The sequence below is a fragment of the Passer montanus genome, unplaced genomic scaffold (assembly GCF_014805655.1).
Source record: "Passer montanus isolate IOZ18808 unplaced genomic scaffold, ASM1480565v1 scaffold93, whole genome shotgun sequence".
Classification (NCBI taxonomy): domain Eukaryota; kingdom Metazoa; phylum Chordata; class Aves; order Passeriformes; family Passeridae; genus Passer; species Passer montanus.
Window position 1 is genome coordinate 1873190 of NW_024374701.1, and position 12547 is coordinate 1885736.

Genomic DNA, 12547 nt, shown 5'->3' on the forward strand with positions numbered 1-12547 from the left:
CCTGCCTGTTTGTGTTTGAAGGATGGTCACTCCAGCCACTGCAGCTGGTTTGTGGTGGGGGCTGAGTTGGAGCCACAGTGTGTGAGATCCTCTGGGATTCCCTTGGTCAGGAACACTTCCAAAGGTACAGAGCTTCACAGAGGAAAGTCCTGCTGCTGAAGGGATCCCTGTGACAGAATTCTGAGTGCTGGCTGCCTGCTGTACACAAGTTCTAAAGTCAGGGTGATTTGTGCTGCCATTCACCTGGCCCTGGCTGGGGCAGCTCTGGGTGAATGTTCTTGTTCTCTAAAGGAGCTGGGAACCCCCTTTCACCATAAAGCCTCGTGGAGTGTTGCAAGAGTTTGGGTTCTGGGAGAAGAGATTGGGCAGGAAATGTGTCAAAAGCTCCTGAAAGCCTCCTCAGCTGGCTGTGTCAGTGCTCAGTGTCCAATGGGACATGGTTTGTTCCAGAGGAGTTCTGGACTTCCATCACTCTTGTTCCTTTTCTTTCCATAGGAAGCTTTTCCCTGAAGGAATTTGTCAAAACTCAAAAATCGCAGCAAAGCACACACACAAATAGCCTCCCCTGTGTGCTGAGATGTGATTTGTGTACTCCATAAACCCCAGTGGGCACACGGGGGGTGCCTGCAATCCCATTTCTAGTGGGGTTGAGGGACATGGTTTTCTTGTACCTCAGTTCACCAAAATGGTCTTCTTTAGAGGCAAGAACCTTCCTTCAAGCCAACCGAAGCTGAAGCTGCCTTACTTTTTTTCAGACTAACAGTTCCAGAGAATGCAGGTGTCTTTCATGGTTTCCTGTTTTTTTGTCAATTTAAATAAAAAAGTGAAGTTGCTTAACTTCCACAATTGGGTAAGCCCACATCTGATTGACATTTGAGCTTTTAGCTGGTGTGACAGATTGTTCTCACAAAGCAAGTGGTTAAAGTGGTGTGCTGACACTTGGGGAGCTTTCCAGCAGCCCTTCCATGGTGGGAGGTAAGATGGAGCTGTATCATTTCTTGTTTCTTTTAAACACAGCCCCGGTGAGGTTTGGTGTGGGGAACTGGGAGGTTTCATGGTCTGACTCCTCTGGAATGTGGCAAAAATGGGATGCAGGAGGAAAAGTGGCGGCAGCAGAGAGCAGGGTGTTTTATTTTCATGTTGTAATATTTTCACATTGTTCACAATCTGCAGTTTGCAAAGCGTGTGGTGGGAAATGCCAGTGTAGGGATTTTGTAGTGGAATATCTTTTGGAATCCCTGTCTCCAAGATTCCCCACACAAACTGGAGAAGAAAGTTACTGTTCCCGTTTTGGTGGGAAAAGTCAATTTAACTTAAACAAAAACATCAAGGGAGCTTTTCAAAGCTGCTTCTGATTATGAAAATGTTCATAGGGTTTTTTGCTGCTGCAGAAATAATCCTGTAGGTGCTTTCTAGTTTTGAATATCCTACATTTTCTGGGTGGAGAAGGCGCCGTGCCCGCCAGGGTGAACTCGTGTGTTCAGGAACGAGGCACTGGGCAGGGGCTGGTGCTGAGGAACTGCCAGCTTTGAGTGCCTTTGTGCCACTTCTGCAAGATCTCCAAGAAATGAATAAAAGCTAAATCAAGTATTTTGAGCTGGAAGAGGATAACAAGTTTGTTGTGCTTACGTGTGTATGTGTATAAATAAAACTCTCCCTTTCTTTCAGCTGTCAGTTAATGCTCTGAGAGAATGGGAAGCTTTTCCTCAAAAGAAGCTCCAGGTATTTTATTTTTTAAGGGGTTTCCTCAGCTGCAGTGCTGCTGACTGAGTGATGCCCTGCCCAGGGGAGGCTCAGCACTGGGGTGCTTGGGGAAGAGCTGCATGGCTGCCAGGCTGCCTGGCACAGTCATTGCCTCAGCAGCAGAATTTTCCTGTCTGGTGCTTCCACTTTCAGACAGACTGCACAGACACATCCCCCCGTGTGGTTTTAGTTGCTTGTAGTACCACTGGGGAAATCTGCACATTTTAAAACAAGCTTGTGATTTTTTTTTTCTATTGCAGTTACACCAGAACCCATTTGCCCTACCACCACTGTCCCTACCACTGCCCACACCCCTACAGCTGATTTCAGAGCTGCAGAAGAGAGATGCTGGATTAATAAGTAAATGTGCACCTTTATTTCCTGATTCAAACCCAGAGTTCCCTGGGACTGCAGCTTCCTTCTGCAAGGGAAGGGTTCTATATCACATATTTGACATCTGGGGGGGTTAAAGCTTGGTTGGAATTGCCTGGGCTGTGCTCTGGATGGTGGATCCTGGAGATGCTCAGTGCAGATACACACGTTGGTCTGGTGGGGCTGGGGATGAATGTTACACTCCACGAAGTTTGGATTTGAATTTGAGCACTACTGGTGCTTCAATCCCTCTGCTGAAACTGGGGGTTCTGACAGGATTTCCTGTGTATCAACAGCCACGAAATACTGTACGTGTCACTGGCCTTCATCTCTGGCATCCTCCTGACTGTCCTGGTTTTTGCAATCATCTTCCTCTTCAGGAAAAGTGAGTGACGCAGCCGAGGGCGCAGCAGCAGCCTGACGGTGGCTGCAGAAGTTGCTTGGTTGCTCAAGTAGTGTCTGCCTTGAGTGATTGTGTGTTGGTGAGCAGCTCATCCCTGGCAGTAACTCCTCGTGAACCATCCCAGTGGTGTTTTCAGGAATTAATTCACTTTGCCACTGCTGAGGTCTGGGGGTTTTTGTTGCTTGTGGGCATTCCTCATCCTAATCCTGGCTGCACTGAATTCATCCTGGCCACTTCCAGCAGGTGGGCAGGGACTGGGCAGCCCAAAGTGCCACTTTGCTGTGCCAGAGGTGGCACATCACCTGCGTGCCACCCCTCTGCAGCCTCCCTTGCATTGCTGCCTGCAAACACCTCAGGCTGGCATCCCTTTCCCTCCTAGGTTCTAAAAGATCCCACCAAAATTTACCACAGGAAACCTTCACCCAGAGGGCAGCTGAGGAATCTCTTAGGAGCACCCAGGTAAATGTCCCAGCTGTCATTTCTAATGCTTTATGCAGACATTCCACATTCTTGACAGTGTGGTAAATATTACTTTGGGTGGGAGGGAGAGAAGCCACCTTTGAGACTCCACTGTTACTCAGCAGTTCTTTCGACAGCTTCAGGGGTTCTGGGCCTTAACCACTGATGAGGCAGACTAGGAGAGCTCTCTTTAAAGGGGAAGCATTTCTGCACTTTTCCTCTGTGATATGAATTCTCTGAAGCCCCCAAAGGAGACTTCACCGAGAACCCTGAGGCAGACTGGCCAGTGGGATGAGCATTCACCCATTTCCCAGCAGGGACAGGCTGTTAATGCTGTGTGGGGCTGAGGACGAGCTACAAGTGGGGGATTGCTGCTGCCCTGCAGTGCTGGTGCTCTCTCTAACGCCTGTGGCTTCTCTCCCATGCCCAGAATGAAGTGACCTACAGCACTCTGGTCTTCCAGCAGGGCAGGACACCGCTGCCTGTGTGACGAGCAAGTTCCAAGTGAAATCAGAATGCTCCCACTTTCTGGACAGCAAAAGCCACGAGGATGTTACACCAAGGGAAGGCCCTGGGAATGCCCCCGTGCCCTCTGTAACACAGCTCTTTTTGTAGCTATGACAGGAAATTGTCTCCTGTTCAAACTGGCTGCCAACAGCTGCGGGCAAATGGAGTTTCTGTACAGGATTTCTTCATCTGTAGAAATCTCCCTGCCCTTGTAAAGTTTCCGTTTGTGAGAACTGCCAGAGAGAAATGAGAAATGAAAATGTTTCTCTGCATCTATCCATATGTGTGCCCTTGTGTTTCCCTTTTCTGTCACCAACTCTAACCTTTGCCGTATTTTTTTGGATTGCCAAGTGCTCTGCTTAGTAATTTTCTGTTATTGAAGTGATGCCCATGAAATGTCTGGATGCAAATCTCTGCTTCCTGGTTGGGTCCCATAAAAGAAATGCACAACCACAGCGTGACAGCCAGAATCTCTGGGAATGCTCATTCAGGTATCACCCGCAGAGCTCTCAGTGCAGTGTAAAACCCGTTCCCTGTGCATGAGCAGGGATGGTTTCCCGGGGGTGGCCGTGTCACAGCAGCCCGGGACTCCCCAGGAGCAGGGCTGGAGGTGCCACCTGATGGCAGCAGCAGCCCGGGCTGGGGCTGCCCGGAGCCCCGCGCTGCTCGGTGCCTGCAGCCCGGACACCTAGCTGGGCTCCAGCCCCTGTAGCTCCTCTGGCCCCTGCAGCCCCTCCATCTCCTGTAGCTCCCCCAGCCCCTCCAGTCCCTCCGGCTTCTCCAGACTCTGCAGCCCCTCCGGTCCCCCCCAGCCCCTGCCTCCCCTCCAGCCCCTCTGGCCTCTGCAGCCCCTGCAGCCCCCCAGCTCCCCCAGCCCCTCCAGTCCCTGCATCCCCCCAGCCCCTCTGGTCCCCCCAGCCCTTCCAGCCCCTCTGGGCAGTGCTGCCCGCTCCTCCCAGCAGCTGCAGAGCCCCGGGCACCGCTGCAAAGTGTCACCAGACGCTGCGGTGCGCTGGAATTTGCTGTGCTGGGTTTGGCCATAGGCTGCTGCGGGTACCACGGACTTGCACAGGGTGGGCAGAACGAGCTGTGCTCTTCGTTCTGCTATTCTCTGTCTCAGCTCGGTCCTGGCAGCTCCTTCACGCTCTACTGAATAGAGAAAATAGGGGGAGCATCTTCCCCTCACCAGAAGGTGAGCTCTGGCTGAGGTCCCTCAGGTGCACTACATTTCTGCTTTTCCTAGACCACTTTTATTATTTGAAGAGGGAGAGAAAAAGAGCCTGGCCTTTAACAACTTCTCCTCTTTGCAGTTTGACCCGTGTTCCCTCACAGGGCTGTGGCAGCTGTGCTGGAACAATCACTGAACTTCTGTGCCACCCAGCAGGACACTGACTGAAACTGGGCAGGTTTCTTCTGGTCATGGGAGGACTCAAAGGCAGAATTAGTGTCAAATCCATCCACTATTTATTATTACTCATGAAAACGTGACAACACTGGCTGAAGCACAAACTGACCAGAATCAAGTTGAGTCTGAATAGACAAAAATGGTCAGTGAGCTTGTGAGCTGCTGGATTATGAACAGCAAAGAACACATCCTGGTTTGCAATCAGCTCAACCAATCTCCATGTTAAAAAAACCCCAAACCACCCAACCAGACAAAGTTTCCATCTTCTGTGTTTAGAAATTATATTTCATAAAGACATATATTCACAGGGAGCTTTAGAGCAGCCTCAGACCCACAGCTGCTGCACTTTCCCAAGAGTTTCCCAGCAAAGCCAGGTGCTTTATCAATTTCTGGCTCTCACTGGCTGCCTCAGCCTCTCTTTATGACTCTGGGTCTGTTGTTTGCTCTGTAAGAGCTGGGTCTGGGTTTTTGCACAGGATGTAGGTCCTTAAAATTAAAAGATATGTAGTTTTGAACTTCTTTATCTTGTAGGCATAGACAATGGGGTTCATGGCAGAATTGGCATGGGATAAGAGGATTGCCAAGTAAATCAAATATGGGGGGATCTGAGACTCGGGATGAAAGTAGAAAATGCAGTTTATAATGCACAGAGGCAGCCAGGAGATTGCAAAGAGGAAGAGAACCAGTGCAAGAGACTTGGCTGCCTTGAGCTCCTGGGCGTAGAAAGCCGCAGCCCCCCTGCCACCGCTGCCTTGGCTGAGCTTGGTGTGGATGATGTAGAAGATCTCGGCGTACAGAGCACACATGGCGAGCAGGGGCACGAGCGTCCACGTGAAGAAGAAGAAGTACACCATGTAATCCATCCTCATCACGGAGATGAACCTGCACCTGAGGTGGCCGGAGCTCCTGGGGCCGGCCTTGTTCCAGCCCATCATGGGCACGAGCCCCCCCAGCAGGGACAGCGCCCAGCACAGCCCCAGGGCCCACCACACCCTCCTCTCCGTGGTGATCATTTTATATCTGTAGGGGAAGAAATCCCAGGTCGTGTTAAAGAGAAGTGTTTAAGGTAGTTAAGGATGACCTCACCTGTTCAGGTACTGCAGGGTCATTGTTAGAAAATTCAGCATTCACTTTTTTTTCGTGGGGGACCCAACTTTTATCTTGGGACAAGCCCCACCTCTTCATTTGTAACAGTGACTTTGCAGCATCAGTAAGAACTGTGCTTAAGATCCCTTGTTTAAAATTGGATGTTTAACCTGTTTTATTTCTTGTTTCATTATGATCTTAGTTCTCCTCTTGCCAGGATATTGCCTTGCTGCTGTTGGAAGTCCTGTCTTATCTCTTGGCTTCCTTGAGAGTACCTTCCTCTTTTTATTTCGTTTACGCCATTTCTAGGGCTAAAATTCCTTCTTCAGCTTCACGGGTCCTTTCCCACTATAAAACATGACTTTTTGGATGCTTTTTATGCTTTGCTTTTCTAGCTTGTGTACTTTTCATTGACACGTAAACAGCGAGTGACTTAACAGCGAGTTAATTGTTAATAAGTTTGTTACTACTTTTGTATTTTCAGCAAATGCTAAAAGGAATTTTATTTAAAACACAAGCTGTAAACAGCGAGTGACTTAACAATTAACAGTGAGTTAATTGTTAATAAGTTTGTTACTACTTTTGTATTTTCAGCAAATGCTAAAAGGAATTTTATTTAAAACACAAGCTTCAGAAACTTAAAAAAACCCCCACCCCTATAACACACTCAGCATCCTGTGCAATACATGAACATGCTGAACAATCTAACAATCTGCCCACAGATGCACCCTGTGATTGCACTCTGATCGGGGATAACCGAGCTGAGCTGGTTTTCCAGCTCATGAATAAAAAATAATCCAGTCCATGAGCACCCCCAGGCCTCTGGGAAGCCCATCCCAGGTGGGCTTTGAGGCACAAGCATCCACCTCAAGTAATTAAAGTAATCAGAGGTTGGAAAGGAGGGCAGAGGAGGCGGGGCAGGGGGGACAGCTCACCTGGTGGGCAGCTTGACCCGCAGGTACCTGTCGATGGCGATGGCCAGCAGGGACAGGATGGAGGCGTTGCTGCACACCAGCAGCAGGCAGCACATGAAGAGGCAGCTGTAGGCGGGCATGGCCATGCCCAGGCTCACCACCACGGCCAGGGGCACGGCCAGCAGCCCCATGGCAGCGTCGGCCAGCGCCAGGGAGGCGATGAAATAGAGCGTGGTGTTCTGGCAGGCCGCGCTCAGCCTCGCCGCCCAGAGCACCAGGACGTTGCCCAGCGTGGCAACCAGGGCCACCAGGCACTCGGCGCCGATGTAGAGCCCGTCCAGGCTGCTCAGGGCCAGGCTGCTGTTGGGCATCCTGGGCTCTGCAGGCGACGGGAGAGCATCGGCGCGGGATCCTCGGCTGCGCGCCTGCTCCGGATCCTCCGACCTCCACGCTCTGTGCTGGGGCACCCGGCAGCAAATCCGAGACCTGCAGCTATCTCAGCTCCCCGGAACCATCCTCCTCCCTGCAGACCCCTCCCGATGCTCACTGCATCCCTCCAGCAGCCCCGGTGCCTTGGGAAGCTGTCTGGGAGGGAGAACGCTCCTTCCGCTCTCCTTCTTACCAGCAGCTTACAAAGAAATAGTTTACAGGTTCCTCTTTCAAGCTGTGGAGGTGCAAAAACGTCAACAGCAGTTGCTGTAAAGCGGCCAGTTATCAGTCCAGCTCATCTCTGTCACTGTCACAGCGGAGGCAGCTCGGCTGTGGGGTGGTGAAGGGGGCTGCCTATAAAACCACACGTGAGGGTAAGGACAGGGAGGTCTGATGTACCAGCAGGGGGAGAACAGGCTTGGCCTGGGGAAAAATTAATTCCCAATCAAATCAGAGCAGGCTAAAGAGAGAAAAAAGCAAGTTGTAAAGGCAGAGGGGGGTGCTGGGGCAGAGGCTCCAGCCTGTGAGGCCGCCCTGGCCCAGGGGAGCTGGAGGATGGAGCTGGAGGTGGAGGATGGAGCTGGAGCTGGAGGATGGAGCTGGAGGATGGAGCAGCCAGAGGATGGAGCAGCCCCTGCACGAGGGGTCATGGCTCTGCTCCAGCAGCAGATTTACCAGCCCTGGCCCTGCCCATGCCTTTCCCCCCAAAGGCAGGTGCTTTTCCCTGGGGACGCTGTGTCTGATGCCACCGAGCCCGGCTGGGCCCGGTGCGGGGGCTGCACCCCCTGTTCCCAGCAGGATCCTGCCGGGGCAGGCACAAGGTGCTCGGACACCCTTCAGGTGCTTCCTCCGCAGGCAGCATCTGTTTCCTGCCCTGAGCAGGACGGGGCCAGGGCTGCGGGACTCCTCTGTCAGCAGGGGAGGACGAGCCCGTCCCGGTGCCGTCCCTGCCCCCCTGAGCACGGCTTTCCCTCCGCCTGGGGGCTCCGGGTCCGCATCCCTGCCCCGAGCGCTGCATCCTCGCTCAGCCCTCCTCCCGCCGCCCTCCCTCCGGCTCGGGAAACTCGGGCTGGGCTTTGCCGAACCATCGGGCAGCCCGTGCAGAGCAGCAGCCCGGGCTGCAGCAGCCCCGCGGGTCTGGTGCAGGGGAGGATGCCAAGGGGTGTTTTGGTTACCGGCGGAGAGGAGCCCCGGGAGCTCGGACCGGAGCCCCGGGGATGTCACAGCGAGATGGGGTTAAAGCTTTCGGATCGCTGCCGAGCACTCGCTGGTTTTGCCATTTAAAGGCTGTGCTCGTTTCTTGGATGGCTCCAGCGAAAGGCTTCCAGCTATTCCCGAGGGATCCTCCTACATCCTGGTGAGATAAGGATCAGGAAGGGAAGGTCTCTGCAACCTCAGCTGCGGCTTTGAGCACAGATTCCCTTTTCACTTTGGGGGTGGAGGGGAGGAGAACAAATTTGCTAGGAAAAAAATTATGTCTAAGTGACACACAGAAAAAAAAAAATATCCCACAACAATGATCTTATCCTGTGAGTCAACAAGAGCCACGTCTGCCTTTGTTCTGGCAGGGCTGTGGGACGGGGCAGCCTCTCCCAGGTGAGCCCCCCGAGGCCCTGCCTGGCACCGGGGGGCTCGGGGGTCCTGCTCACACGGTGCCAGGCTGTCCCAGCCACAGCCACCCCTGGGACATCTGTGCCCCCTTTCCTTACATCCCAGCAGCTCCTGCTCCTGCGCCAGGAGGTGTGGAGGAGGTTTTTTCTGCATTTCAAAATGTAATGTTTACTTTATAGGAAAAAACCCCAAACAACTCCTAAACCAGCAGCGGTGAGTTCTGTCCTGGCTCTCCCTGCCTGGGAGGAAGTGAAAGCCAGGCAGAGAGAGGATGTGAGTGTGGAGCAGAATCCCAGCTGGTGGGACTGTGGGCTGCTCAATTATGGACCAGAACGAGAGGCTGGAGCCTGCTGTGGGGACAGCGTCCTGTCACTGTGCCTCAGTTTCCCCATCCATGGTTAAAGGAGGGTTAATCTGGTCTACACAGAGCTGGGAAGGGCTGGACAGGAGCAGAACGCTTTTGATTTCCCTCTGAGACTCCCATTTGGGATTTTTTCCTTGCTGCTCTAATGGGGGCACAGTGATGTTGGAAAACCACTGCTGGCTTTTCTCAGAGATGCAAAACCCTGAAGAAACCCCTCCTGTGCTGAGAGGCAGAGCTCACTGTCCCCAGAAAGCAGGGTCGGTTCCAAAGATGATTTCAGCTGCTGTCAGGAGCAAATTGTCAGCGGAGGATCAGATCTGGAAAGCTCTTCCCTTCCCCATCCCATCCCATTCCCTGAACACTCTGTTGTGACTCTGAGAGCCGGGAGGAGCTGTGCCCTCTGCTCTGCCCAGCTCAGCAGCTGTGCCCGCTGCCCCTGCCCAGCTCAGGAGCTGTGCCCTCTGCCCCTGCCCAGCTCAGAGCTGTGCCCTCTGCCCCTGCCCAGCTCAGAGCTGTGCCCTCTGCCCCTGCCCAGCATCTGGAAAGCTCTTCCCTTCCCCATCCCATCCCCGAGCACTGCTGTGGCTCTGAGAGCTGGGGGGAGCTGTGCCCGCTGCTCTGCCCAGCTCAGGAGCTGTGCCCTCTGCCCCTGCCCAGCCCAGGAGCTGTGCCCTCTGCTCTGCCCAGCTCAGAAGCTGTGCCCTCTGCTCTGCCCAGCCCAGGAGCTGTGCCCGCTGCCCCTGCCCAGCTCAGAGCTGTGCCCTCTGCCCCTGCCCAGCTCAGGAGCTGTGCCCTCTGCTCTGCTCCTGCCCAGCTCAGAGCTGTGCCCGCTGCTCTGCCCAGCCCAGGAGCTGTGCCCTCTGCTCTGCCCAGCTCAGAGCTGTGCCCTCTGCCCCTGCCCAGCTTGTCGGGTGTGCAGGGCCCGTGTGGGAGCAGCTGGGGCTGCCAAACCAGTCCAGCCCAGTGCCTTTGCTGGGCACAGGCTGGGAGTGGAATCTGCTCCTGCTGGATCCCCACCCTGCAGTGCCAGCCACAGCCAGGGCAGGGGCGTGGGGACAGGGCTCGGGCTAAGCCAATTTTGTGTGTTTTTAAAATTAACTGCGCTGTAACGGGAGATTTTTAGAGCTTTCTTTGGCTGTGGGGTGGGGTGGGGGCAGAGCAGCTGGCACAGGACCCCGTTTGATGCCAGCCCCTCTCCTGCCCGGGGCAGTGATCCCTGCCAGCCTGGGGGAGCCGTGCCTGGGTTATCCTGGGTTATCCCGGGTTATCCCGGGTTATCCCGGGTTATCCAGCTCCTCCTGCCCCGGGGCTGGCAGGGACTGAGCCCCAGGGCTGCTCTGGCTCACTGGGACCTGCAGCTGTGTGGAATATTCTGTTCCCAGAGCAGCTTTCCCAGTGCTGCAGAGCCTGGCAGAGCCATCCCCCAGCCCTCTGGAGAGCCACCTCTGCGTGTGAGGGGGGAAATCACCTGGTTTGTGTTTGGGTTTGTGTTTGGGTTTGAGTTTCACAGCCTGTGCCCGGCCCTGCCAGGCCCTGGCAGCTGACAGCAGACCCAGGATCCCACTGCAGGCTCCCCTGAGCACAGCACAGAACTTCCCATCCTCGCTCTTCATTAGAGACTGGTTTAAATTCCATGAAAATGGCATACAATAAATCCTGCGGAGATGAAAGGGAGGTTTGAGCTGGCAGGAGGCTCTTTAGAGAGGCTCTATTTACACAAATTGTCTGGCTGACAGGAGAGAAACTGTTTTGACATTTTATAAACTCTTCCACTGATAATTTTGCATCTCAGTACAGCAAGGCTGGGGGAGGCAGGACGGGGTGAAACAACAAAGCCAAGGCCCCGAGCTCCCTTCCCAGCTCTCGTTTTTGAACACCAGCAAATTATTTAATGGCAAAGCACTGCAAAAGCAGCCTTTCTCTGAAAAGAAAGGGAGGGAAGTGCCATTGTCTCACCGATGAGCGTCCTCAGGAGGGGACAGCTCACCTGGCACAGGCAGCACCCAGTGCCACTGCCCTGCCCGTCCCCGGGCTTGGGAACAGGGGCTGTAACACCCATTAGCAGCTCCTCCAAATCAGTCTGTCTCCAACAAGGGCTGAGTGGGCACTGCCAGAGATCAGCTCCATCAACCACAATAAATATATGTGCTTGATAAAGGATCACTGAGTTACTCTGAATTTTGGGTGTTCAGTGGCATCTCAGGCCGCAGATGTCCCAGATTAAATGAATATTACCGAGGTATTTCCTAAGCTCTTGGGTCATCCTGTGCAGGGCCAGGAGCTGGGTTGGTGATCCTCGTGGGTCCCTCCCAGCTAGGATATTCTGTGATTCTATGAATATCTTGCTGTAATTTATTTATGAATCATGACTCACTCTCTGACTGGCATTCGTGGACTAATTCATCACTGCCAGCATGACTGGGGGGAAGAGCTTATATTTCCCCTGGATATCTTTTAAGTGCTTTTTTCCTGCCTTTATTTCCCTAATCAAAGCAGGATCTTATTTATAGTGCTGCCGTTTCTGTCCGGGTAAGCCCGGAGTGGCCCCAATGCTTAACAGGATTTATTTCCTGCAGCTTTGCCCGGGTACTTGCAGGGGGATTTGCTCCTGTGCTGCACTAATCCTCTCGCAGGTGGGAGCAGAGGCTTTCCCCGAGGAGCAGCAACTCCAAAGGGACAAATGAAACCCCACGGGCCCTTGGGGAGGGGAAGGAGCTGCAGGCTCCAAACCAGAGAGGAGAGAACTCTTTAGGAAGGAAGCATTGTTTACACCTTTTTATTTTTAATGTATGTATATTTGGATCCAACCTTTTCCATGGTGGATGTCAGAAATCAAGGCCTCTTTTGTTCTACAATTAACTCAGAGATGTTTTTTGGTTCCTTAGTGAAAAAAAGGACTTTATTTATTTTTCCTTACAACAAAACACACACAGAGCTCTCGTTACTGTAGAAAACTGCTTTGTTAATGGCATTTATTGCCAGGATTGCTGCCCTGATCTGGGGGAATAAAGCATTCTGGAACCCTTGCTGCAGGTCTGGGAGCCCCACATGACGTACCCGCAGTTTGCCCCCAAGCTTTGTCTGAAGGAACCCCAGCCCTGCAGAGGAAGGGAGCGTGAAGGGAGCGTGTTCCAGGTGAATATCAACCCACAGGGCAGTTCCTGTGCCAGGGGATGAGCTGTGCCCCCGTGCAGCCCTGCCGGGGGCTGGGCTGGCACCGCTGGGCTGGCACCGCTGGGCTGGCACAGCCCCTG

At 53.4% G+C, this 12547-nt stretch overlaps 2 protein-coding genes across 2 annotated transcripts; one reads left to right on the forward strand and one right to left on the reverse strand.

The window, feature by feature from the left end:
* The first annotated feature begins 136 nt into the window (after positions 1 to 136).
* On the forward strand, positions 137 to 3760 carry CUNH1orf162 (chromosome unknown C1orf162 homolog). Its single transcript, XM_039695866.1, has 6 exons — positions 137 to 975; positions 1669 to 1722; positions 2004 to 2103; positions 2412 to 2500; positions 2898 to 2977; positions 3408 to 3760. Exons 2-6 carry the CDS (start codon positions 1692 to 1694, stop codon positions 3465 to 3467), a joined length of 360 nt encoding a protein of 119 aa, XP_039551800.1. The 5' UTR covers positions 137 to 975; positions 1669 to 1691; the 3' UTR covers positions 3468 to 3760.
* A 1064-nt stretch (positions 3761 to 4824) lies between these two features.
* On the reverse strand, positions 4825 to 7821 carry ADORA3 (adenosine A3 receptor). The gene is made up of 2 exons (XM_039695828.1): positions 6911 to 7821; positions 4825 to 5909 (listed from the first exon to the last, which is right to left on the reverse strand). The coding sequence occupies exons 1-2, from the start codon at positions 7258 to 7260 to the stop codon at positions 5309 to 5311; spliced, it is 951 nt and encodes a 316-aa protein (XP_039551762.1). The 5' UTR covers positions 7261 to 7821; the 3' UTR covers positions 4825 to 5308.
* Between the last annotated feature and the right edge of the window lie 4726 nt (positions 7822 to 12547).

Bases quoted from the DNA above. Each gene is read 5' to 3' on its own strand.
- CUNH1orf162 (XM_039695866.1), top strand. From the start codon at position 1,692: ATGGGAAGCTTTTCCTCAAAAGAAGCTCCAG. The intron at 1,723-2,003 runs GTATTTTATTTT...TTTCTATTGCAG, and splicing joins TTCCTCAAAAGAAGCTCCAG to TTACACCAGAACCCATTTGC. The intron at 2,501-2,897 runs GTGAGTGACGCA...TTTCCCTCCTAG, and splicing joins CATCTTCCTCTTCAGGAAAA to GTTCTAAAAGATCCCACCAA.
- ADORA3 (XM_039695828.1), bottom strand. From the start codon at position 7,260: ATGCCCAACAGCAGCCTGGCCCTGAGCAGCCTGGACGGGCTCTACATC. The intron at 5,910-6,910 runs GTGAGCTGTCCC...CTTCCCCTACAG, and splicing joins CGGGTCAAGCTGCCCACCAG to ATATAAAATGATCACCACGG.